The following is a 27,906-nucleotide window of genomic DNA, read 5'->3' on the forward strand; positions in this document are numbered from 1 at the left end:
TGTTTAAAATGCAGTACTACTTAGTATCTGAGCTAAAAGGATAATCTCTCCCAGTTATTTGTTATCAATATACCTTTTCAAATAGTGCTGTAGCTCTGATACAAGAGTCAGATATTATAGAAACAATGAATCTGAACTGATTCTAATTGTAATGAGGTACTCTTCTGCCAGAAGAGAGGGCACCGGGTCATAGGAGATGCAATTCAGCCACAGTTGATAGTCCACGGGAAAGAACAAGGGGGTCAGTGTTTCAGACTATGGCTTCTGTGAGACAGGATCAGAGACTAACACTCCCAGTGAGCTTATGGGCCAGCTTGTTATGTCAGGTGTGTAACATCCTCCTTGGAGGTGTGAATGTTACCATTCCAAAATGACAGCCCTTCATAAACCTTAGTTACCCACCTGCAGGGATCTCTGTCTCTTTTGCACTCTTCAGCTGGTGTCGGTTACTGTAGCTTATACCCAACCATCTGTGGTGTGGAGCAGAGCCTGAATTCATGCTGAATCAGTGATTAGGACACAGGGAGGGGAAAGCAGGAGAGCAGGACTGTGTTTTATTTCAGCCACTGACTGACTGTGACTTCAGGCAAGTCACTTAAATACTTGCCTGTGTTTCCTCCTATTTAAAGAGGTTGATGGTAATCGAAACAGTGCAAACTTCATGGATACAGTGATTTATAAATAATTATTTTCCATGCTTGCTGGAAAAACTAATTTCAGATGTAGACTATTACTACTTTTTATTTTTTTACCTTTTATACAGTAAATATCTATACCAGTGAATTGTAAAAATAAAGTTTCCAATGTGTATTGAATCCTTGCTTGTAATGGTTATACTACCTAGTTACCAGAAAATCCTAACTTCTGTCTTCATGGTGATTAAAAAAATGAACACTCAAGTGTTTTGGCAGGACCTTTAAAAGTCAGTGGTGAGGAAAAAAAAGGTTGATCTGAGCACACTAATTATTAAAGCAACTGGTACCTATTTAAAGGGCGTATCAACCAGTGTACAGGTATATTTATTTCTGTTGATTATTCTGTTCAGTCTAATCAGGAATTATTTTGACTGTGTTCTATCTGTTCTGTTTGTAAAAAGCTCAACATGCTGTGTAGAATGTGTTTACTGAACAGTCAACAGCAATGGATAAAGGTCTGCACTTACAGCTTTTACACAAAGTATGTTCTCACCAGATACTTTAACTGCTTGTACAGTTATGTACAAAATGATAGACTTTTACACATGAATGCTTCATAGGTAAATATCACTTAGTATCTTTATGATACTGGAGCATAGCCTTCTGCATAAGAATTCCATTTGGAAAGTAATATACACTACTAAATGCCATATTACAAAATCAATATTGCAGAAATTCATAATTGAAACCTTGGCATTTATTTTTATGTGGACTGATTGTATTTCTTGAAAGAAGAGAGCCTGGGTTCTAAAAGCAATGCAATATATTTTGAGACATGTGATGTTAGCTTAAAACCTGTTGATTATACAGTGAATCTATGTTAAACATGCATGTTCTGGTTGAATATCCCATATTTTATTATAGCACTAATAAGCAAGTAAAATGCATGTCTAGAGTCCTACTGGGTGTTTGAAATTACAATGGTAGCTGGATTTTAGCTTTAATCTGTTTTCCATATAAACAGTTCTGGTGCCAAAAAGTTGCTCTTGAAATGGTAATTGATCTCTGTGAATGGCAGCTAATCTACTCACTTAAAAAGTGGGGAAAGCAGGAAATGTTAATGTACTAGAGCCAGCAAAGCTCCAAAGAGTGTCTGGTGAAAAAGACTGCTGCTGAGAGCTGCATCCCTCTTACTCAGGGCTGTACTGTTCTGGTCACTCATCAGTGTGCACTGGCACACACAGAAATAGTGATAAATACTGGTATGATAATTGCAGCCAAAGACCCCAGGTGTGTTCAGTGTCCTCTGCTAAGCATCCCAGAAACATAAGACACAGCTCCTGGTCTAGAGTTGTAAAATGAGATAACATATGAACTAGAATAAACCAATTTAAAACCAGAACTGTTATATACAGATGTGGATAATGCATGTTTTCCTTAAGTTTGCCCTACTGTACTAGTCATGGGCATGAAGGTTACAATTTGTCACTTAGATATCAGAAAGTCAGTATTATCTGGATTGTGTAGACAGACATGTTCCTGAAAACCAGTTTGCTGTTATGACAGTGTGAGGAGTGGAAAAGGCTAAATGTGTGTGACATGTATGACAGGAGGTAAGAGTCATCTTATTTCCCTTGCTTTGTATGTCTGCGTTACTCTTGCAGACTGCTTACCTCAAAGCAAAAAGCTCTGCCTCCCATACATGTAACTTAAATTACTGTTGCATATATTAAAAGCAAAATACATGCTCTGAATTGGGATGGTTTATTTTTATTAAGTTGAACAATTAAATAATGCACACACAGAAAATCACTGTGATGTGGAAATAATAGTGTGTCTCAGTCTCATAGATTCTTGAAATCACCTGTAATTCTTTGTAGTGAGAATGGAAAGCTGCTTACAGTTTAAAGGTGTAGGTTTTAATCATGAAGTCATAGCTATGATGGCACCGTCTGGTTTATAGCTTGGGAAATTTCAAATCATTCTGTTTGCAAAGATCATACCTTGTTTACAGAAGTTCTGAACTAAGGAAGTGTTCATACCACATAAAAATCAGCTATCTACCTCAATTCTTATTGCCCTCTCATTTCTTAATTCGTGCTACTTAAAATGCCTTTATTTTAGTTTATGTATTGCAGTACTTCTAATGAGTTCCAAAAAAATATGTAAGTCTTACAGTCTGCCCATTAAGTGTCCTGGAAGGTCTCAGTTTATTCAGGCTTGCCAGAGTATAGTTAGGTGCATGAGAAATTTTCAGACTTTCTTATGTTCACTGATCTGACTTTTCTTCCTTTGTCACATAAACCTGTCCTGCTCCCTCCCAGAGATACTATCATGTGTAACCCAGCTCCTAACAGTGCCTTGGACTGGGTGTAGTAACTTGTTAACCTCTTGTGTAATGCAGGAAAGATGAAAAACATAATAGAAGGTGAACACCCTTCCCTGCAACCTATTGACAACAATCTTCAGCTACTGGCAATGTGCCAGTTTACAGGTCAAATTGTTTAGACACCTACAGGAGGACTCAGACTGTTTACTTCCTCTGTGTTTCTTTCAATGCAGAAAAAATTATTATGGGCTGATACAGACATTCCAACTGTATCAGCTGAACAGCGGGATAGGAGCAGACCCTTGGGTCCGTACCTGTGGATGCTAAGGAACTTCATGCCTTTAGAGTGGCACTGAATCTCCTTGTGCAGGATAGTTCATGGGACTTTGTTCTCTTAGTTATATGTTGTCAGCGTTGGCAGGCAAAGGGCCATAGTCGTAACCACTTTATGGCTCTTCCGTCAGTGTAAGATGAAGGGGTGGTTTCACTTTCTAGAGAATAAAGTAGCTGACAAAGAGATGTGGAGGTTAGAAAGACATTTCTAGGACAAGCTGTTCCACGTTACTGTTATCCTTCATAAAGCTTTGGGCCCCTTCCTCAGAAAGTGCCCTAAGTGGAAGTTCTCAGCAAGGGGATTACAGTGAATGGATTCAGCATTGACTTCATGTGAGACTTGCTGCTCTATCATCTGTTCAAGAAGAGAGCTCAGTGTAAAACAGATCAATGTTATATTCAGAACTATCCATTTGACACACTTGAATTTTTAAAAAAAAAAAATCACTGACTGGTTCTCGTAGGGTTCACATGAGATGATAAACCATCACTGGATCTCACAACAAAACAAGGCAAGCGTGTCAGCCTTACCATAAATTAAACAAGTCATCATGTTACTGTGGTCACAGTGATTATGCTGCATGCAGATTGCACAATGAATAATATTTCCTTCTAGTCTGTATCACTGAATGCATGCATCATGTTTACAAATAGCAGAGCTGTTTATCACTGCTCTGACGTGGTGGGCCATCCTGGATGGAGTTGTACAGAAATTAACATGTAACAAGCCCAGTTTAGACAACTTACTCTGAATATGTACAAACACGTTTTTTGGCAGGCTCATGGTGCCTCTTGCTTTACAAAGAATTTCTTTTCGCTCAGAAATGGCAAGGGTGAGATTCAGCCAGCACACACGTCACTGAAGTGCAGATCTCCATGTGCAGCTGTACAGCCAGCCTGCAGGCCTACGGACACGAGTGGAACTGGGGCAATCTGACTGTGTCCTGAAGCTGTGCTGCGCAGGATACGCCTACTGCAGTGTGCCACGTACGGAGAAGATAACTTGGACAGTCTAATCAAACAGGCTCAGGCTGAGGCACCAGATAGCCTGGCTGTGGTAGCCAAGAGCTCTGGGTAGGGTGACTTACCTTAGATTCAGCAATTCAGACATACCTATGGAAAGACTCTGGAAATCAAGGACAGAAGAGCATACTGTAGCTCCCACTAAAATCAGTAACACCAGACTTACAACTTAAATGGCAGTTGGAAGCCACTCCTTTTCTCATGGACAATTTCACCTTATAACTCAAATTGAAAAACCCACAAAACAGTAGCATGTGCACTGGGAATAGCATTAATCTGCATTTCACATATTTTTTTTATATTTCACTTGCATTTCACCGAATCATCCATTTTTATCTGCCCTGCTAAGAAGCCCCTGCAAAGCAGTAAAGTATGATTTTCCATGCCTCATACAATGGGAGTTCATAATGTAGAGGCATTTAGTAAGTTAGAGAGATCAATCACAAGTCGAAGTTGGAAGCAGAGTCCAAAACTTCCAGAAAAAGAAAGATGGTACAGCAGGAACCTTTCCTGAACATTGAAGTACTGAGAACAACCACCAGATCTGCAGCTAATTTAACAATTGCTAATTTGTAACCCAGGCAGAAGATGAAAATAATGGATTGAACTGCAAGTTGTAGCAATGGTGAATTTTTCAAGGAATGTTTTTAAAGTAAACATAATTTGCATATATAAAATCAGGTCTTCTAGATAACACCTGTGAGTCTACTGATTTAAGTAGCACCTTATTAGAGTTTATGAACACTCTTGCATGTGAGGTTCTTTGTGCTCTTAAATATTTGTAACATCAGGCCTTAATTTATTATGAGTTTTAGATTAAACTCATTTGAAAATAAAGCAAAGGACTATATTCATTTCAGAACCTTTTTAATTAGGACCTAAACAAGAAAAAGTTAAAACTAACTTGTGCTTAGTACTTCATTCAGTGAACAAAAGAAGCAAAATGAAAGAGAGAAATACTTTTTCAACATTAAGTTAAAAGAATCTCACACACAACTTGTTAAAAGAATAGGTAAAACTAAACACAAACACAATGTGTCCCCAAACACACACGCAAAAAACCCTGCAACACACCCTACACTACAGAAAAGCACCAAGATTCACAGACATTAGGGAAAAACAAGCCATTTAAAAATCCTCTGTCCTGAGAAATCCACTGCAATCACAGTTCATCTCTCAGATTATTGTTACATGTCGAAATAATTCTCAAGGAGGTCTAAACTGTATCTTCAGATTGCGGGAGGGCCATCACAGCACTTTATAGTGATGGCAATTAGTTAATTTGATGAAGCAGATTTTCAGGTTTGGCTTTGTCTCCCCTGGCCTGGTTCATGTGGGCTGGGCTGGTGTGCAATGTTCACGGCTGTTTACACTGGCCACTTTGCAGCCATTCTCGATTTCAAAAACACACTTTTCAGTAGGATTCATATCCAGGAAACTACTGTGTCTCAGGATAGCTGAATTCACACATACTTCCATACGCTTATTATCAAGACAACTCCTAAATTTACTGTTTCAGGACACCAGCACAATTGGACACTTGACAGGACAGTCCTGATTCTCCTCTCCAAATACTACTTTAACTCCTCACGCTCTGTCTAAGCTTAGCTCTGACTTTCAGTGAAGTGAGAAGCAATTCAGACCCTTTTCTATAAAAACATATATATAAACCCTGGACATCCATCATGATGAATGGCTTTCTGAAGTCTTACTTTCTCTGTGGTGTGTGCAATCATACCAGTCATGTAATAGAAATACAAAAGCTTACTTTGATAGCTCCCAGCTCAGCAGGAGATGAGAGAACAAGAATCAGATCTTGAACCTTTGTCCTTCACAACTAGCAGTTTGCCACCACTGTGAGTTTTATCAGCAAATATTCTGCTTCCCCAAACCTCCTCAGCTGCCAGAAGTCTGCAGTAGGCAGAGTAAGCTTTCCTGGGAAAAAACAACTGTCTGGGATACTGGTACAAACCATGATTTAACCCTTACAACCTCTTTTGCTAATACATCTATGCTATTGCAAAAAAGGCTGCATCTGTCGACAGCCACTTGGAAGCAACAGCTCCCCAGAGAGGATCACAACTTCTAGCAGGAAAATCTTACAAGTGTGGAGGTGGTCCCCTAGGAAAACGCCTCTAAAGGTGCTGTCCTGAGACTTCACCTTCCCCAGGTCTCCGTGGCTGCTCAGCAAATATCTTCTTCCTCCTTTGCGGATCCATCCCGAAAAGGTTTTTTCCACCTCACCTCTTTTTAAGTTCACGCGTTGGGGCTGTGCACCTGCCTGCCCTCCACAAAGACACCGAAACGCCTCTGCGAGCACGGCGCGGCAGGGACGGGCAGTTACACCCCACGCGCTCGCACCGAGCCCTCGCAAAACGTTTTAATTTTGGTATTTAAGAAATAAGAGCATAAGGAGCTTTCCCGACAGAAGAGCGGACGCCGAGTGACCGCGGGTCCCGGGGTAAGGAGGCGGGGGGTGCTTGAAGGAGCCCTCAGAGGCTGGCGGGACCCCACCGCCACCACAACAGCCCCCCCGCTCCGCTCCGCGGCCTCTCCTCGCCCCAACCCCTCCGCGGGCCGGGGGCCCACCCCCGCTCCCGACCCCACAATAACACCCAGAAGAGCGGGGAGCCTTTCCCCTCCCTTCCCCGGGACGAGGCCCCCCCTCGGTGCGACGACCCACCGCCATTCGCGCCGCAGCCCCAACCGCCGCGCTGAGGGAGGGAGCAAGGGCGGGCGGGCACCGGCCGGTCCTCGCCGCTCCCGGAGAAACCCGGCCGGGGCTGGGGCCGGGGCCGGGGCCGGGGCCGCCCCCCGCAGGCAGGGGAGGCTGCCGGGCCGCCTCCCGCTGAAGGCTCCCGCCCGTTGCGCAGCAGCCGCGCAGCGCCGGCTCCCGGCGCGGGGGATGCGCCGCACTGCGCATGAGCGGGAGGCGGCGGAAGGGCCCGTGAGGAGCCGGGAGCTGCTGCCGCCGGAGGAAGCCGTTGCTGCCGCCGCCCTCAGTCTCCGCCTGAGCCGGGAGGGAAGAGGCCTGCACAGCCCTCAACATGGTGAGCGTCCTCCCGGGTCGCCTCTCGGCCCGGCCCGGCGCCTCGGGGCCGGCCAGCCGCGGCGGCGCCGTAGGGGCAGCTGGGGCCTAGTCGTTGCGGGCTGGGGTGTCCGGGAGCGGCTTGGCGGGAGCGGCCGGAGGGCCGGTCTCGGGGGCCCCGCAGCCGGGGCATGATGTCCTGGGGCCGTGGGCTCCTCGGCCCTCCTACCAAGCAGGGCGGGGAGGGCATGTGGGGCCCGGGAAGGGCGGTGCGGCAGGCCGGGGCCGCTGGCTGCGGGGCTGGCGGGCAGGAGGCTGCTCCTGGGCAGGGGCGAGCGCCGGGGCCTATTGGGGGGGCGCCGGGATCCCGCGGAGGCCTTGGGCCGGCGGGGCTCTGTCAGGCCTCCTCACGGCGAGGAGGTGCTCGCTTCCACTTTGTATAGAGGGTTCAGGCACCTTTGTGCGGGACAGGAGCAATAGAGGTGTCCTGTGGGCAGCCTGGTCTGTGCCCTGTGTGGGGTGGTGAGCAGCAGTGACTGGAGCGAGTTCAGGGGCTGCCAGAAACCAGGGGGTACTTGGAGTTTTTCCTCAGGATTTTAGGGGGCTCAGGGCCCATTAAGCACTGTCAGTTCCCTGGGAAACTTGGGCATGTTGATCCTTCTTGAACTGGGATTATGTTGGAGAATTTCTGGATAATTGTTTTGCGGTTTTGGTAAGGCTCCTATTCATGTAAGTGTTGTAAAGGAGGACCTATCCATCTTGCATTTTCTCGGTAAGATTTTTTTCCTTAGAGCTAAGAATTTGCTGTGGACTCAAATCGACTCGCTTTCTCTGTTCCCTCTGCTAGAGGGGAACCGCAGTGGTTGGAACAAAGTTTGCTATTTTTGTTCACCTAAACAAAAGAAAAAAGACATTCCCTAGCTTTAAATAAGGGGGGGGGGTCCTTATTGGTCTCTTGCACAGTGTCTTCCGCAGCCAAGGGAAAATGTTTATAGTCATACTTCTAGGCCTTTTCTCTATACAAGAGTTGTACAGCTTTAGCTACACCTGCACAGTTTAAAGTAGAACTTTTCTTTAGCAGCTGTATTGTCTTAGGAAGGGTGTAGGAGGGAGTCTGAGATCTACTGGTGTACACTTACTGATATAAAGATATCTTATACCTGCAGTTAATATTATTCTGGCAAGCAGTGTTAAAATCGTATTAAAAAAATTAAAATGTCACCTTTAGCTGATGAGTTATGTTGGCATAAAAATTTGGTTGGCCAGGATTTAAATTAGTGGTGCAGTATATAGACCTCTAATAAACTTGTCACTATGTTACCAGTATAATTTTTAATTGAATAGTTTGATGTAGATCTTCACTTGAGTTTTTTATGGGAGCTTAAAACTAAAGTCTGGGTAAAGTTCAGACTGTAGAGGTGTCTTACTGTAATTCTGCAGTTCTGGGACTGTCTCAAATAGCATGCAGTAATGTTACACAACTTTTTATGAAGACTTTTTTCCATAAAAATCACCTAGAGCTGTCTTACAGTATATTCAGCATAGGTATGCAAAATAAATACACAGTTGATGTCTTGTACATACATATATTACTGGCTGGCTAGGTGGTTAGAAATTTAAACTGAACAATACTGTAGTAAGTGGCAGTGTAACAGAAATAGTGAGGCACGTTGTTCTGAGAATAGCTTTTTGTGAGAAACAGCAGAATCCTATCTGCTTAATCTTCTTGGAAATGCTTAACTGAAGAACTAGCGGATATATGCAGTGGATCAATACTATACCGTTAGATTGGTGTTGATCAGATTGGAGGGGCTATCTGAATACTCTGGTCGTGGCCCTGAGCGTCCTTGTTAGGCCCTGTGCAAACAGCTGTTTTCCAGGTTGTGCTTGTTGACTCCAACACCCAGGTGAAAGGATGACATAGACACTGAAGTGGGACTAAATGACAGGCTGCAGCTTTTATAAAGTAGTAAATACAGCTATGAATTGTTTCTAGTGCCCAGGTATATGATTCTTTACCTATACTTGTGGTATGTCAAAATCCTCTATGTAGTTAGGGGAAGGAGTAGGCAGACTTCACAGAGATCTGAAGATGTCCATCCAGAAACATTAGATTCCACATCCTATTTTTCTGCCTGTATGCACTGCTGCTCTGGCTAGTCCTTCCAGTGGTTGTGGCAGGTTCCTGGGGCTGGGTTTCTTGTCCAGCACAGCAGATGCTGCAGTAGAGGCTCCTGCAGCTGTGGCCTGGCTCCTACTTGCCCATGCAGCACCGCCAGTTAGAGCACTTCTGGCTCTAACTTAGGCTCCCCAGTGTTCATACGGCCCCTGCTTTCAGGACGAGGGCTTCCTGGCTTCGAACTGTCTTTGTCTAATATCTGGAAGGGGAACCATTACAGCAGCCTGTTAGGCTTGCTCTGGCCATTTAGGTTACTTGAAAAGTGTCTTGTGTCCAGTGCTCAGGTACAGCAGCCTGGCAACAATCCTTGAATTGCTGATAGCAATCTGCCTGTCTTACCTGCGTTTTCATTTGAGCAGAGCAGCATCTGTAGAAATGGTCTGCTTCACCTTATCTGTTAGTATGTTATTGCTTCATCGCATCACGATGGAGGACGAGTAATGTGCCTGCAGATCAAGACAGAGCAGCATGCTGGTCCATTATACTCCAAATCATCTTCTCTGAGAAGAGCTACTACTTGTACTATTCTGAATGATTTCATGAATTTAGGACTATGTGTGATAATCAAGGCAAGTGTGTGAGTCTCCATGTTTTTATCCAGAGCCAAATGCTAACCTTATCTTTATTTACATTATCTATTATATTGTCCAATTTGTGTTCTCTGAAAAATATTTCTATGCTGATATATACATAATTTCTTACTGCAAACCTCAGGTGACAGGAAGTTGTAAAAATTTAGTATCACAAGAATTTCATGTCTGACGGTGTCTCCTGTCACGTTACTTTACTTCATGACATTGTTATGTAGTGTTTCACTCAACAAGCTATTCTGCAAGGCTATTTTGTATGGTGCATATTCATGTCTGTAGCAGTTTGTTGATATTAATTTTTTGTTTTGGTTCTCCCATGGTAAAACTTGTAGATTCTTGGCGTTATGGTTAGGATGGAGTAGTCGGAGTGCTAGACAAGATGGTACGTGATCTTGTTTCCTCTTCCAGCTTACCAGAGAACCCTTTGAACTTATACTGTAAAATCACTTTTAACTAGGGCCATGAAAAAATTATTCAGGAATATGAACTACTCTGAGAACAAGGTGTGAAATTTATTATGTATTTCTTGATATTTTACTCATGTTTTATGGTGCCAATGCAAATATAAGGTATGAATGCAGCTTCTCATGGCTGAATAGAGCTTATGCCCCAGATCAGAGTTAAGAATGCTAAACAACTGACAGGTCTTTTGTTCTTTTTTAATTGAAAAAGCCCTGATATTTGGTGTTTCCTTCACCTCTCAGGTTAACGTGAATTGTCTTAAAACACTATTACAACTACTGTGTTCTTCTGGGTAGCTATATATATCTTCTATGAAAGACTTTCTGCCCATATGCAAGTACTAAAATGATTTTATGCACTAAAAGAACATCAGAGGGTGTAAAAAAGCTACTTTGATTTTATGTTGCTTCTGATTTTTTTCCTTGGATTTTATATCTCAACAGACCTTGTAAATTTTTAAGTTTTGTTCTGTTTCACTGCAGACAAATGGATTTCACATCAGTTTGAAGCAGAAGCTTAAAAATGTCCTGACGATCTTACTTTGTGTGCCCTCTTTTTGAGAAACTGCTGTGGAAAATAAAATGTAGTTGAAGGGTGTGTTTGTTTACATTATACAGAAACTATGGCTATTTTCTTTAATTGTTTTTTGTCTTCAACTTGAATTTGATGGTTTTTTTGGTAGTATACATGCATGCCATCACAGTTGGTGGATTAAAATGTAATTCAGTGTATTCACAGACTTTTGTTGTGATTAACTTTTATTTTCTTACCAAACAGAAAAATACTCATGATTTTGTCTTTTAAGCTTTAGCTATATATTTGTTGAATACAAGCAATAAACCAGATTATTTGCAGGTGTCTTGTACGTTCCTTTAATGGATACAGCCCAATGTGGAATGATTCAGATGCTGTAAGGGAGCAATACTCTAGACCATTAGTGTCACATGAAGACGCAACAAAACTGGCAGTCATGGTCTGTAAGGTTACTCATGCACAAGCCCGCTCTTCTGTTTGCAGGCTGAAGTTATGCTGGGCTTGAACTGATGTCACTAAGGGTCTATTGAAAGTGCAAGGATGCTTTCCGCAGCCAGATCTCTTGCTAGAGTTTAAATGCAGATAGTATAAAAGCCTAGACTTTGTGGAGGTTGATACTGTTTTAGAAAAGGCTTTTACCTGTCACATGCATGAGAACTTAACAGGCTTTTCTTTGAGTCCTGACTGAAACAAAAGCACAGATGTCACATCGTTCAAATTCCTTTCCTTAGCAGTGAAACTAGCAGGAATCGGATCATGTGTAAGCAGTGGCTGGGAAGGGAACGGTGAAAAGCAGTTTACACATTCAGGAGTAACTACGTGAATGCCTTCTTTGGGGGCTGTAAGGAATTTTGGACAGTGGTTCTTCAAACTGATCGTGCACTGCCTGTCTAGCTGGTGGCTGCGTATAAACCTTTGAGCAAAGTCCAAGAGCAGGGTTTTGGTAGGAATCCTCAGCTCTCCAGTCCTGGCAGTGTGGGACGAAGGTTGTTACTGTTTCCTATGGACATTATGTAGGATAGTGGAGCCCTCATACTGCTGTTAGCTATCCAGAAAATGTTGATGACCAGTGTGCAGAGCTGATCTTTGCATCTGAGGTGACTGAAAATTGAGTGTAGAAGATAAGGAAACATGTAGTCAGAGTTTGCAGATCAGTTCTAGCTTTTATTTTTTTTTCCCCCCTAGACTGGGGGGAGTTTCAGTCTGAGTCCAGAAAAGAAAATACTTGTGGAAAAAAAGCCGAAATATTTATTTTTAATCTTTCACTGAAGTGTCTGATCAAGGATGGGTTATTGAATTAGAATTATCAAATTTGGTACTTCATGGGGAGGGGCAAATTTTCATTTTAAAATCAATGTTATAGCATTAGGCGTTCATTAGAATGATGTCAATATTGTAGTTTTGTGAATCTACATAATGTAGCTTTTCATTTGGAGAAGTTATTCTGTGTTTTAAAAGTAAGTTCATCTTCTGTCTCTTATGACATCCTCATTATGAAAGATAGCTTCGATACCACACAAACTTGTTCAGAGGCTTGCCGATCTGAATTTTTCCTCTTCCCCTTACCCCAAGTGGAAAGACTTACTAGAAAATTTGTTGCATTTGTTTTCCATTAGTTTTCACTTGTATAATTTAGCAAGACAGATATCTGTTAAATAAAATTCTATCTTCCTTTTTAACTAGTGTTAAAGCTGAGCTATTTTAAATGGATTACATTGCATTACAGTACACACAGTTGCAGTGTAAGGTATTTGTTGCCTGATGACTACAGGATTAAAGGTTATAGGTTGCTCTGGCTTCTGTATTGCACACTTAAAACAATAATAGACTGTTAGAGCTCAGTTTCTAGAAATAGCCCTTAAAAGTGCAGAAGGCTTGGAACTTGTTCCTGCTTGAAGTGTGGGTTTTTAATGTGATGAAAGAAGAGCTATAATAGGATAATAAAACTCAGCAGTAATTTCATTTCTTGCTGTCCTGTAGTAGGCCTTCAAAGAGTTGTCCAGTCACTTAAGATGTGGAGTGTCTCGTCCATGTTGGCAAGCTTCTGCGGAAACATTCATCGGATATAAAGAAAGGTCTTTAGCAGTTCTTCACTAAAAATAAACTCATATTTGACCAGTAAAAATATAGTTATTCCAGAAAAAGATTATGACTGAACAGTGTGATTTATTGCATCTTAATATATTATCGAATGCTATACTGATTAGTGTCATTAGCTGCTTGACTTTTGGCAAACTCAGTGTTCTTTTGAAAAAGGTTTTATATTGCTACTATCACTTAGGGAGCCCCAAGCATGGGAGGATTTCATGTACATATATAGGATTTAAATTTTATCATAAAAGTGATTTAAGCTGCAATTTTTTGATCTAATAAATGGCATTCTCCTTTTATGTGACAACATGCAAAACACCCTACCTTTTGTGGTCTTGGGCATCCACAGCGAAGCCCTTTTAAACCTGTTCCTTGACTTTTTATTGTATGTCATTGCTTTTAGAGTTTACACTTGCAGGAGTAGGGCAGAACAAAGCCTCTTGAGGTTTTATGGAACACTCAGTATTAAAAGGGATATGCATACTTATGTTTACATGTTAAAAAAAAACAAACAAACAGACAACCTAATGATTAAAGGCACCAGCTTTGTCCAAAAAAAAAAAAAAAAAAGAAAAGGTAAGGTCATAAGCACGACTGCCCTGTAGTGCAGCAGAGTCTGGCGATGCAGCAGTCTGGCAGTGTGGAACTGATTTGAAGAAGCTGGTAATTGATATAGAAAATTAGCCTTGGAATTGTTTTGTCTTCATTTGAGATTTCATTCAATGGTTTGTTTTAATATATTTGAGTTTACAATATATTTTTAAAAACTGCATCTAAAAATCCATTAGTCCTTTCAGGAAGTCATTCCACGTGGCTTTGTCAGCATAAGTGATTTTTTGTGAAGTTTGAGCTCAATATTGTAAAGTGCTGAATGTCTGTTGTGAAACTCAAAGCGTGCACAAATTGTCAGCAGTGGGTCTTTGCAGGACCTGCTCCGATGGCTTGACCTTTACCTGGAACAACTTCTGAAAATCTGAGTTTCAGAAACATGTTCGTAGCAAAAAGTCCAACATGAGAAACTTACTCAAGACTGAAATAAAGCAGCAACATGTTGCACCTTTAAAAGTAGTATAGCCTAACTAATATCACAGTGTTAAAGTCTGCAGTGTGTGCTAAATTTCTGACTTCAGCTAAGTGTTGTAGATATAGGGTTGTTTTGGTTTGGGGAGGATTTTTTTTTTAAAGGGTTCTTAAATTAAGGGGTATCGGTCTGTTTAGTATGTTATGTGGGTATCAGTTTAAGCCAAGTGTGATGCTCTTGTATTTTTTTTAAAGGTGTGACTCTGAAGCTGGTAACTTAACTGCTCTTACAAATAATAGTGTTCATGTTCAGTGTCCTCAAGCAGCAGAAAACTGATTTTGACTTTTAGGGCAGATGAATTTGTGTTCTGAAGCATTAATTCTTTTTTCTAATGATAATGTGACTGGACACTAATTATCCTTTGGAATGAAGAGCTTGAGCTCGTACTGCTCCTAAACCATTCGTTCTTTGGCTGAGGATAGTTTATCATGTCTAGAGATTTTTTGGCCTTTTTTCCCCATACTCCCTGAGAAGGAGCCATGCATTTGGAATTTGCAATAATGAACGGAATATACAAGTTTTGGTTACAATGCAACAGAAACTATAAATTAAATATTCATGCCATGTAAGAAATCCAATCCTGACTTAAAAGTCAGAACTTTTATTTACCAAGCTGTAATGTTAGGAGTCTTTTTGCTTTGAATATATTGAGTGAACTTTAGAACTGGATTTTTATTTAGTGCAAGAGCTGTATGATTGCTTTCTCCTGATCAGCAGTTAGTTTTGCGTAACTAATACCCTTGAGATACTGAGTGTGCTTTCCCTTATCAAAAATATCCTTGGGAATCCCTATATGCTGATAAATTACTGACAGCAAGTTCTCCGTTCAGTTTTGCGCTAGAGCAGAGGGATGTCTCTTGGTCTGGGCAGGAGGCCTGAAATTCCAGAGCTCTCACCTTGGCTACTCACTCCCCTGCCTGCCTCCGGCAAAATTACTTACCCTTTTTTTTAGCTTCAGTTGCTGCACCTGTGAAATGGAGACAATGCCTCCTCACTGGAATGTTTTGCAAATTATGTAGGTGGAGTTGAGCACCTTCAAAGTGAAGTATCTCTTTTTTTAAAAAAAAAGAAGTCTTTTAAGCTGTTTTGGTGTGTAGCTCCCTGAAATGGATGACCCAGCCTAGTGCCTTGCTGCTATCAAGAGGCACATCAGGAGATCCTGTTCCTGGCAGCGTGGTCTCACTCCTGCACTAGCTGGTGTTTCTGTTAGTTGGGTCAGCTGGGACTAAATGAATGCCAGCCTCCTTCAGTGATGGTAAGCGATTAAACGGCCTGTTCTGCTGCATCTGTTGAGGCAATTTATCAAATATTTTGATTGCCTTTTTTTGGTAGGTGTAGCATTCTTCTATGAAGAGGAGAATGGTTTTTTATTTTTAAAAACCAAAAATTGCTTTAAATAGAAAGGCATCCCAGCTCACAGCTGTATATGAATTTGCTATGCCCTTCAGTGCTCTCTCCAAATATGCAGTAAGAATACCAATTTTTTATTTCTGTGATTGCCAGAATGATTTTTGTGATGATTTAATTCAGTTTTGTTAAAATGTAAAGTACCTAGAATGAAGGTAAATTTAAATTAAAAAAAAAAAAAAAAAGAGAAATAAGTGTTGGTTTGAGTGTCTAATTGCCCCCTCAGTTAGAGGAAGCCTGATTGCTTGGGAAAATTATAAAAGGTGCTGATTTAAAAAAAAATTAACATTACTGATGTTTTGTTTGGTTCAGTTTTTCTTTTTGTCCAGTAAAACATTTCTAATTACAGTATTGTCTGTTTTTACTAGAACAAGTTGAAATCATCACAGAAGGATAAAGTGCGTCAGTTTATGGTCTTCACGCAATCTAGTGAAAAGACAGCAGTGAGTTGTCTGTCTCAAAATGACTGGAAGTTAGATGTTGCAACAGACAACTTTTTCCAAAATCCTGAACTTTATATACGAGAGAGTGTTAAAGGATCATTGGACAGAAAGAAGTTAGAACAACTATATAACAGATACAAAGGTGAGTACACTGAATTTTAAGGTTTATTTCCTAGCTGTATGTATGTATTCTTCATTACAGTGTATTATTGCAGCTGCGCTCTTGTGCTTGGAAATATTAACTGACTCATTTTTTTCTATTATTAATAATACAGGTTAGAAGGGGAATATATGCAGGCTTCCACTTCACAAGGATTACATGAAGTTACTTTATGTGCTCTAAATATATGTACATTTATACAAGATTAGGGTCTGCGACTGGAATTGTGTGTACAGTGAGTAACTGTAACGGTTAACATGGATTTTAGGTGATTCTTCTGGGGAAAGCACATCACTCAGGACTCGATCCTGACAAAGTGAAAGGTTGCATACTAAGGATGGATTCTACCTTAATTTTTATTCCTCTTGTGCTTATTATCAGATAGTTACAGACAGAGTGGAAAAGAAAACAAAGTCTCTTTGTCTGTTATATAGCCAGTGTTCAACTGATGATATCCTGCCACAAATAGTAAAGTGGATTCAGTACAGTAGAACAAATTCTGTGTTTTAGGCACTTCAAAAAAATCTACAAATGAGTGCTACATTTTCTGTCGGTTTTCATATGCGTGCATAATCCAAATACCATTTTCCTGAAGTCTTTGATGGCTTACATTAGTAGATCTTTGTTAGTACACTTGAAATGTGAGCATCTCACTTTCAGACCAGATGTTGATTCCTTGGTGGAAAGAGGAGTGTGCCTGGCTGACTTGGAATTGGTAATAGGGCAGCGTAACTTTCCTCTTGGAGGTTACTGTGTCCAATCTCATGCACGCTGGTGATGCCAGAAAATGCATAAAACTAATGTCGATTTAGTAGTTTATGGGCAGATTTTACTACTGTATCAGTACAGCTTGCACATGGACACTGCAGAATTTCTTATAATGGTACACAGATCAGCAATCTTACCAAAGATGCCAATAATTAAGTGTGCTGGTGGGAAAGGACCACTGTTCTCTGTATGGAATGAGTCAGAGTATCATGCATATTATTAGGCAGAAACAAATGTTTGTGGTGCTTTTGTCTCTCAATGAAAATAACATAAGCTTCATTGTACGGGAGGCTTTATTGTAGTAACTGCCTCAATTGTTAAAGCTTAACCAGTGAAAATACTAATTTAATTTTGTCTTTAAAATGTTCACTTATAAGGGCTGATCCCAAAAATGGCTTCTTGAAAATGTTTGCTTATCCTAAGTACAGCTGTTAAATAAATTGGCTTTTTCAAAAATCTGTTTTTCTTGATGTACTTAACTTTTATATCCCAAAGATCCTCAAGATGAAAATAAAATTGGTATAGATGGTATACAGCAGTTTTGTGATGATCTAGCTCTTGACCCAGCCAGCATTACTGTACTCATCATTGCATGGAAATTCCGAGCTGCAACGCAGTGTGAATTTTCAAAGCTGGAATTCATGGATGGAATGACTGAGCTAGGGTAAGTGTGCAGTAAGTATTGGACACTGACTGTGTAATTCAGTATTAGAAGCTGGAACATACGGTGAAGCAGCTCTGTTTGGGGAAATTCACAGTCACATTGTGCTTTCAGACTGAAGAGACTTTTCGGAGTCTAGCATCACTTGTCTGCCTCTGTAAAAACGCATCTGCTGTCTGTGGGCTAGATGCTTAGTGACCAAAAAAAGGGAGGCAACTGTAAGTGCTACTTGCCTTGGTTGTGTGAGTATTTCAGTTAGTTGCCATAGAGCTACTCAGGTGTGTAAAGCAAGGATATCAGTCTGCAGTCTAGCATACCTGGGTTTTCTCTGCCTATGAGAATGTAGTAGTCTCTATCTCATTTTTAGAAGAATCTTGTGGGTTATAGAATCTGATGTATCAACTAGTATGTGCAAATGGCAATGTGAAGAAATAACAGCAAAGAAGTGAAATTGTTGTATGGGTGCAGACTAATTAAAGGCTTCCCAAAATTTGTTTTGATAATCATATTGTATTCCACAAAAATTTTATAAATTTTTATATAAATTTATAAATAAATTTTTGTTTGTTATAACTCCTATTTTATGGCAAAATGAATAATACATAAACAAATATGCTTTTTAAAATGCAGATGTGACAGCATAGAAAAACTGAAGGCCCAGATTCCTAAAATGGAACAAGAATTAAAAGAGCCAGGAAGATTTAAGGATTTTTATCAGTTTACTTTCAACTTTGCAAAGAATCCAGGACAGAAAGGTTTAGGTATGTATTCTTAAATATAAACATTTATTCTTAAATATGGGAAATGATTGATTAAAGCAGTAAGTGAGAGTTGTATTGTGATCCAATGAGTCTGAAAGATAACCATCCTTAGGATAAAATACATATCTCTTGTGAAAGATGTCAATTTAAGGTGTTCAAATTGATAGAAATATCTGCATCATTAATATAGACTACAAAATTTTATGAAAGAGGTTTATTCTTTCACTAAGAGTGTGTGCAGTTCTCAGTAAGCACGATGGATTATGGCCTTACATTAAAGGCATAATTGTATCACTTAGAATTTGCAGTACTGAACAGATTAATTGAATTTTCCTTTTTAGGATACATTTAAGCTGTAAAACTCTTAAGTACACTTGTACAGTCTCTTGTAAGACCAAAAATGCTTGCAAGTATCTTGACAAAATAGAACTGGAATAGGACAAATAGATTTCTATATCCTGGGCTTGATGCCTGTTGTTATTGTGCCGTTGGTAATAGGTGCCTATCCTACAACCTTTTTTTTTTTCCCCCTCAGCTCACTGAATGATTTTTTTCATTATTTCAGAGCTCTTCTGCTGATTGTGCTTTTGATTAGTGTGACAGTTGAAGTGGAAGAATCACTTATTAAAAATAATGACAGAACACCACAGCTCTGATGGAGCTAAATGAACAAACTGTAGATCTGTCTATTCAAAACAGCAAAAATGAGGGAACAAAAATTTCTTTCAAGCAGCAGTGTTAACCAACTAGAATGCACATTCATTTATCTACAGTATAGTTGAGATATTAGCCATAACTAGTATTTCATGACTCTGTAAACTGTCTTACTTTTGAGAAGTAAAATACTGATGGGCCAGTAGATTCTTGCTTGGCAGCTTATGAATTTATTTTTCTTCAGTAATGAAAATGCTTTAAACTGACTGCCACTGACCAGCTTTGTATTCATGTGCTATGAAAAGATGAGCATTCTGCTTTGATTTTATTGTCTTTTATATGTGGACCAACTTCTGGCTTAAAATGAATAATGAAAAATAAGTAAGCAACAGCTCTGTGTCTTTGTTAATGACAGAGTTGAAACATCTTTCTGTATCCTGTTTTTTGTTTTCAATTGGAGTGTGAGTTTCACTGTCTTAGAAGAAGCTAAAGGAGCACTGCTAAACTGTTTGAAAGTACTTGTGCATGCATGTAGTCAGACCTGAATCCTGCAAATGAACAAATGGACTGATTCTTATTTCTTGTAGAAGTCATATTAATTTTTTTAGGCTGCTACAAGAAAAATGTGGGCAGTAACTCAATTGTTAGAAGATAGAAGTTAGGTTATGGAGAGTGTCAGTGTGGAATCAGTTCTGCAGTGTCAACGGTTGCAGGGTTGTGGGTTTTTTTTTTTATGGTTGCCATTTTGTAACATTTGTATGTTGTTTTTAGTCTCTAAACAGCTTTATGCAACAAGGATTATTTTGCAGAATCCCTGTAAGGTGATAAAAGTGAAATGACAAATTACAATGATATAATAATTACAATTATATCATAATTATATGATCACTTTTAATTAATTTTCTCAAAGCTTCAGAATAACAGAACTGTCTGATGTAGTACTTGCCTCTTATTTTCTTCTCCATATTTCTAAGGTATAAGGAAGAATTACATTCTTTTTCTGAGTTTTTTTTCTCTCTAGTCCCATATAGAAATGAATCTTTTGAGTATCCCAGATGGAACAGACTTCAGCAAAAATTATTTACCAGGAAAACTAAGTCCTTTCCTTTATTTCTCATTCAACTTAAAGCTTCTTTATGCAGGTTAAGCTCTAACAGTGACAAAGACAAGTATAGTTTTCTCAGATCCATGTAGCATATACATAGTGTAAGATGGGGGTTTTTTGTGTGTGTTTGGTTTTTTTAAGTCTGGGTCTGCTGTAGAACTGAGCTTAAAATCTGGATGCTTACTAGCCCTTTTGGTGCCAATAAACACACAGTTCTAGGCATGAATTTACAGTAGGGCAGAATAATTCTGGAAACCCTGAAGCAAAAGAATATTGGGAGAAGTACAGTGCTGAAAAGTAAGTGCTCCTAGTTAGGCAATTAGTTTTGGAGTGTCTAAATAACTGCTTGTAGGAACTTGCAAATTGATTTTAATGTATATTGGTCTCTAATCTTCCAAACCTTGTGTAGTAGCTCAGTTACAGTTCTGGAAATGCATTTCCTCAGCATAATTCCTTACTACCATGTAAGTAATGTGGATGTCTTGAAAGTTCTTGTGATATTTGCATACGATTTGAGAATACCTTTTAGCTGATGTTCGTCTCAAACATTGTTTGCTTCTCTTGCATCTCGCTGGATAAAACTTGAAGCATATATTTTGAGACTTCCATATTTGATCCACGAGGACTTTCCTGAGCATTCTTTCACTTTCTTATGAAAACCTAAAACTCCATCTTTGCTTTCTAATTTTGTGATTTCATAAAATTTCTTTTAAAACATGTAGTTTGGCCTAAGGCATTATGTCTTTGTGCTTTACGCGTTTGGACTCATATAATGAGTTTGAGGTAGCAGCATCCTGAGATCTGTTTTTTCAAAGGCCTTTGCTTACCCACAAGAATAATCTCAAAATTGTATAAGCATGTTGAAATGCACAGTTTATAGTGTTTGTTTATAAACCACTGTAACTATGCTGTGATTTGATGACCTTGCATTTTTTGTATGCCTGCTATTAATGCATCACAACTAAATAAAGTTTTCTAATCTGTTTCCTTGAGGAATTGATCATCTTAATTAGAAGTTTGTATCTCTTCAGTTTTAGTTGAAAGCTGAAGTGCATATTTTTATATCTGAATCTTCTGTTAAAGAGAGATACCTAGCCTTTATACTCCTTAATAAGTTGGTACTTTCACATATGGCTTATTTACTGAGGAATAGTGACTTATGTTTAATTTGTCTCTGCTTCTCGAAAGTCAAACGTATGCTTTTGTCTGAAATCACACCCCTTTTCAGCTGCTGGAAAACCCTCCACAAATTTTATTCTTTACTTTGGTCAGGAAGCAGCATAATGTGAATATGCTGTTTGAGAAGAACTTTTAATGTCAAAGATACTAAACAATTCAGAAACTCCCCCCATCACCTTCTGTTTTCCCTTCAGCAATGCAGAGTTCATGCTTTGTTTTGTTTGCTATTGATTTCACTTCTTAAGATCTACCTCCCTGTTCTTTTAAATAGTTTGGGCATCTGGGGGAAGGGAATGGTTTTCTTGGGTTTTTTTCTTTTTCTTTTTTTCCTGAGGTGCAGTTGATCATGTGCCTCTTCTCTCTGTTCTTGCAAGAGGATTGTTTATGGAAGAAATTTGCTAGACCGCAAAATATATATGAACTTTTTTGTTAAGAAAGAGGTCACTTAACTAGGTAGCCTTTTGGGGTTACTGTACGTACTTGGTGATGGATACTGAATTCAGTCAGATCAGTAGCATTTTGTTATACAGTACAGAGGTCCTTGTTAATTCCTGGTGATAGAGATCATGTTAGGTAGAGATTTAGAACTCGGATATGTAACTTTCTTTTATCAGTTAACATGTTACTGTATGCCACTAATAAACAGTAAATGCATGTCAGTTTAGCCTTTGGCAAATACCAGGGAGGTGAGGTTTGGTTTTTATTCCTTACATGTTAGACTAACCAGTCTCTCTTTCTAACTCCTACGCTGTAACAGCACCCACTGCTGACAGCAGCACGCAGTTGCCCGACAGGCAGTAGGTTGTTCTTGTTCCTGACTCGTCCTGAGAAACAGTTTCAAAACAAGTGAGACCTTAACAGGAGTGTTTGGGGGGGGGGGGGGGGAAAACAAACAAACAAAAAAAAAAACCCGAAAAGAAAACAACAACAAAACACCCCAAACCAACAAACCCTCCTCCCCCAAACCCATCCCAACCAAAAAAAGACCACCAACTAACAAACCGGCTATCAACCATCTGCTTGTACTGTACTTAAAAGATTTTTTTCAAAAGGAAACCTGATTGCAGAAATGAACACTTGACAAAAGCTGTGTTACAGAGCCAGCACCTGTAACAAGGTTGCCCTAAAAATGAGATAATAAAATTCTAGTTTTATGTAAATTGTATTTTATATGTTAAAATTAAAGCAGATCTTACTACAAAATGCTACAGATCTTCTTTTCAAGTCAAGAGCATTTCTAAGACAAAAATATTTCACTGAATTTTAACTAAAGTATTGTTAGATAGGAAAAGGCATGAAATATCCTTGTGTAGTTGGATATTTTAGATACTAATATTGGCAATTTTCGGTTCTATATTCAAGTGATAGTATCAAAATCTGTAAAATTTTTGTGTTACACTTTATTTATGGTTGCTTTTTTTGTAAAGGATCCACGTGTATTTTTGCATTAGATTAATCTCTTCACCTTTATGCATATATGGTTCATCTTAGTGTTAGATACCTGTGGAGATTATATGTTTGAAATGTGTATCTCTAAAGTAATATATTTTAATGTTACAGATTTAGAAATGGCCATTGCCTACTGGAATTTAGTACTTAATGGAAGATTTAAATTTCTAGACTTGTGGAACAAATTTTTGTTGGTAAGTTTAAATCTTTACATAAACTGGACTGCACTATTTTCAAAACTTGAAAGATAAATATGTTTAAATTATTGAGTAGATGAAATAGACTATTTTGACCCAGACCCCAGATACTGCACTTCATGGTGTGTACAAGAGAAACGTATGTTTTGGGGATGTGGATGTGTCCAAGACTGTAAAAATGAATGCGTATAAGGGTGTGTTAACTTATATTTTTAAACATAAATTTTCCACCCCTTCAAACAGGAACATCATAAAAGATCAATTCCTAAGGATACCTGGAACCTTCTTCTAGACTTTAGTACAATGATAGCAGATGATATGTCTAACTATGATGAGGAAGGTAAACATTTCCATTTTCTTTCATTAACTTCTAACTGTATTTTATGTTATACTTACTACTGTGTACCTGCTTTGGCACAGCTGTCTAAGACCAGCATAGTTAAAATATCACTGGTGATCTAGAGTTCAGTTAGAGCTACTTTACTGTATGTTATCATCTGTTTCTTACGGCAGGTTTAAAAAAATGCTGAAACTTTCTTAAATCCATTTTCTTTTTTCCTTCTGTCTGAGCTCAAATACTAATTCTTCCTTTTTGAGACAAACCCTGATACTTGTCCATTTAAAAACACAGATTCTCTGTCAGCGCAGTTCTTGGCATCTTCAACTAACTGACTGATTCCATGGCCTGTGCAGTTCTTTGTAGGGCTTTTTGGTTATTGCATTTCTTAGCTGCGAATATTTTTTTGAGTTTGGTTGCTTTGCTTTATGTGAAGATTGGACATGTAGTAATATGAAAGCGAAGCTGGCAGCTTACAGGGATCGCTAACGATAAGTTATATCCTACCAAGCATGTTTCTTGTAAACTTTTGTATTGATCTTTCCTCTTCCAGTCCATCTGTAGCCAAGAACAGCTTCAATCATTGGCAGCAGATCAGTTGAGTGAGTGGAGGGAACTGTAAACTTCTGGAGGGAGCAAACTTCTACAACTTTATTTAATAATTATGGACAGTTATCATTCCCTTATCATTGAGCAAATGGGCTGCTGCCCACAATAAATCAAGGTAGTTTAGAAAGATTAAAGGCAGAAAACATGTTTTAATGATTTGGAATAAAACATTTGGGGGGGGGGGGGCGGGGAAGAAACCCAACAGCCCACAGATATTTTTAACTTTCACATGAGCATCATGCACATGACTGGGGACCTCTTTGGATATGGCTGCTCATAATATGTAAAATATTGATACGCATTTTAACTACCTCTTGATAAGGAATATGGAAGAGTACATAAAGTGTAATACCAGCTTCTAGGGCATTGTACTATATTGCTGGCTATCCGAGTGCATTTTGCTGTTTTCAGGTATGGCTAAATATGCTGATTCTAACAGATGAGCACTGCATTCACATGGAAAATCAAATTGTGAGCGGTAAATGCTGTAGTATGTTAAGGTATGCTGCTGCTTACATCTTAGACTGCTTCATCCAACGTTCAACATTTTTTTTAAGCAGCTGTTGCCATCCTGGAGATCAAGTTCTGGTGCCAGAAACTGGACAGTTTTAAGCTAGAATTTTTGTCAGCTTTTTTTTATTTCTTCTTTTTTTTTTTTGTCAGGAAGATGGAAGAAGTATAACCCTTGAAAGGGATGTGTATCAACTGGGTTTAAATGATGTAGAAATCTTTAGCCAGCTCTTAAATTTCAAGCAAGAAAATCAAATTACAATTTTTTGCTTGAAAGTATGCCTAATTAAAACTGGAAAATAAATAACTTATTCAGATCTGAAGCTTTAAGAAGAATGCCTTGTTGAACAGGATTCTTACATTCTGGTGTGGTTTTTTTTTTGTTGTTTTTTTTTTTTCTTTTCCTTTTAGGGGCATGGCCAGTTCTTATCGATGACTTTGTGGAATTTGCACGCCCTCAAATTGCTGGGACAAAAAGTACGACAGTGTAGCACTAAAGGACCCTTCTAGAGTGTACATAGTCTGTACAAATACCTGAAATGGAAAATTGCACAGTCAATTTCTGCTGGCTGGACTGAACTGAAGATCAATCCTCACAATATGGCTGAGGGTTGAGACAAACCTTTAAGGATACATCTTGGACCATATCATATTTCATTCTTCTACTGGTGGTTTGGGCTTTTCTTCTAGTCTGGACCACTCTTGCCCGTTAGAATTCCAACATTGTGGATTTCATCATGGATTTCTTTTTTTTTGGTGGACCACCCTAGTTTCATCTCCCAGAAGTCCTAGAAGCTTTATAATTATTTTGAGGTTTCTGGTTTCACATAAAGCACAATGCTGGTCATCATCAGACAACTGTTGTATGGCATCTGAATTATACCAATCAACATCAAAACAATTTTTAACAGAATCCTTAAATATACACTTGGGGCTAGTTGCAAAGACTGTATTGATAGCACTTCCTGTGAGAGTGATATATTTAAGTGTACTGGGTCCGATATTTTTTTTTTCTTTTCTGGAAAAGTACAGGTATTGTCTAAGTGAGTTTGAGTATCTGGTAAAAACAATTACAGAAATAAGTAAGAAAACCCAAGGTTGTTGATACTGGGGTATCTAGGTGCCTATCTGAATGGTTTGATTGTACATCAGCTGACTGTGAGAACAGTTGAAGTACGACACAACTACTGTGCACTTAAAGCACCCGTGTTTAATGTTATAGTCAGCCTTCAGTGAGCGTCATTGAGATAAGCTGTGTGCGTCATGATAGAATCTAATATTCTCTAGGTTATTATCTAAGAAATCAGATTTCATTACAGTTTTGAAATGCTTATCTGTCTGTCAAAGAAAGGTTTTTCATTTCTGTGGAAATCTAAAACTTGAATATACTGAATTTGTGTCTTAAATGTTTGCTACACAATACAGTATTTTAAATTGAGACATGTAATTTTTATGGTTGAGGTATGATGAAACAAATGGCCCTGTTGTACAAGAAGCTGGTGAGTTTGATGTGAATCTAGGTTTTGAAAACATTATCCTCAGAAGTAAGTTAACTCTTTATAACGTAGAGGTACTGCCATTGTGGATGACACCCATTTTTTAATTATTTTGTTGAGTTTTTCTTAAATTGACATATCACTGTGGTTGCCAAATATAGAAATTAAGAGTAAAGCTTTCCCAAACAAGCACAGACCAGATATAAAATACTACACTGGCTTTGTTTGCTTAAATTATTGTGTTGATCATCACTACTTCTTATTGTCTTACTGCATTTAACTAAATCAAGTTAACTTTGTTCAAAACAGGTTTTTATCAGATGCAATTCTTTATTTTTAATATTACAAGAGCTTTTGAGCTGCTTTTGTGCTAAACATGGTCTTTTACTCCTCACTTAGTTACTTGTGAAGAGATTTGGTAAAGACTGTGTAAAACAAGCTGGAAAACACCAAGCTCCAGGTGAAAAGAAAGACTATAGTTACAAGTAAGGATAGAGGTTTAAGTCCGTGCTCTAAATAGTCCCATGACAAGGGCAGAATTATTTTTGACATGAGCAATTGGTACTTGCACTAAACAGCAGAATACTTTTATGCAGATGCTAAAAGTATTTTAGGAAAAAATTGACTATTAAACTGCTAAAGAATTTTTATTTGTACTCCCTGACGTTGATGATAAGGCTAGCTCCCCTTATAGCAGTGCCCTTTTAAGAAAATCCAGTTGTGCATTTATTTCAAGAATACAGTTCCACAGAAACATTTGCAAACTTCCTCCAGCTACTGGAATTGGCTATGCCAAAAAATGTGTGTTTTGCTGCTTTCAGTATTTCCTTTCTCAATTTTGTGTAAATATAAATGGGGATTTGAAATTACGGGGTGGGGTGGGGATGGAAAAAAAGCTCTACGAAGTATCTATGCGTGCTGTTTTCTGTCTTGAGGGTTTTGGTACAGTTTCGGATTGATTAGTTCAAGTATGCTGTGTTTGGAGAGGAGAACTGACTTGCTTTTTATCCCAGTACAGACTTGTCCCTCAAACAAGTCTGAGACTGGGTAGTGGCGTAATGCCGTGGTGTTTTAAAGAATATTCCTTTTGAATGCAAGATCTTTTCAACAAAATAGTGTTGTCATCAGTTTGGTACTACATGCTTATAATTACTGTGTAATTATAAAGAAATACATAAAACTTTGACTAATTATGTTGCAGAAAAGGGTTATTTGTGCTATGATGGCATCTTAAATTTTTTCAAAAATGACTGAAGTTGAAAGAAACATTGATTTAACAGGGTGTTGTTCTAAGGACAAAATGCCTGGTTACAGGGAATATTTTGTATTGAAATGTGCTCAGATGTGGCCATGTGGTTTTTTTTCCTTTATATATTTGTGTGGTTTTTCTTTTTTTTTTTTTTTTTTTAAAGAATGCAGACAGTTGCTTACTTGGATTGCTTTAATTCGTAAGTGCTTATGTCTTCAATTTGATGATCTCCCCTTAAATGGATCAATTTAATTTTGCCAAATGTCAAGGAAAAAAAAAAAGCGAACATCAAGTTTGTAACCTGTTTTTATACATTAAATATGTACAAAATTAGAAGTGCCCTGATATAAAACACTTAATCTCAAGATTATATTTAGTAAAAAAACCCCATCATTTACATATCTCTGTAAGTTCAAATGTAACTTCTTACAATCCCTCTCATTACCAACAGAGGCAATAAAGCTCCAGTGAAATTGCCATGACTAAGTCTTCTCATGCATTGTTTCAGTGTATTATTTGTAAGAGTTAATTCTAAAATGTGCTTTTAAGCAGGGAAGAAACTTGTCTTCTGCATAAAATACACTTTATTGGTAAGTCTTTTGGGGGGGGGGGGGGGGGGGCGGGGCGGGGAATAAA

At 38.8% G+C, this 27,906-nt stretch overlaps 1 protein-coding gene and 1 long non-coding RNA gene across 9 annotated transcripts; one reads left to right on the top strand and one right to left on the bottom strand.

Moving 5' to 3' along the window:
- Positions 1 to 2,389: 2,389 nt before the first annotated feature.
- On the bottom strand, positions 2,390 to 7,119 carry LOC141927193 (uncharacterized). The gene is made up of 2 exons (XR_012624318.1): positions 6,424 to 7,119; positions 2,390 to 6,255 (listed from the first exon to the last, which is right to left on the bottom strand). It is a non-coding gene; the product is annotated as an uncharacterized LOC141927193 (long non-coding RNA).
- Positions 7,120 to 7,242: 123 nt separating this feature from the next.
- DCUN1D1 (defective in cullin neddylation 1 domain containing 1) lies at positions 7,243 to 27,752 on the top strand. 8 transcript variants are annotated; one of them, XM_074834174.1, is made up of 8 exons: positions 7,243 to 7,370; positions 13,094 to 15,540; positions 16,061 to 16,277; positions 17,559 to 17,727; positions 18,355 to 18,485; positions 22,984 to 23,066; positions 23,313 to 23,409; positions 24,937 to 27,752. In XM_074834174.1, exons 2-8 carry the CDS (start codon positions 15,538 to 15,540, stop codon positions 25,014 to 25,016), a joined length of 780 nt encoding a protein of 259 aa, XP_074690275.1. In that variant the 5' UTR covers positions 7,243 to 7,370; positions 13,094 to 15,537; the 3' UTR covers positions 25,017 to 27,752. The 8 variants fall into 8 exon arrangements, with proteins under 8 accessions (XP_074690275.1, XP_074690280.1, XP_074690276.1 ...); XM_074834175.1 differs by having other exon boundaries at positions 7,268 to 7,370; positions 15,238 to 15,540; XM_074834176.1 differs by having other exon boundaries at positions 7,268 to 7,370; positions 15,305 to 15,540.
- The last annotated feature ends 154 nt before the right edge of the window (positions 27,753 to 27,906 follow it).

Source organism: Strix aluco, chromosome 9 (assembly GCF_031877795.1).
Source record: "Strix aluco isolate bStrAlu1 chromosome 9, bStrAlu1.hap1, whole genome shotgun sequence".
NCBI classification, from domain to species: Eukaryota; Metazoa; Chordata; class Aves; order Strigiformes; family Strigidae; genus Strix; species Strix aluco.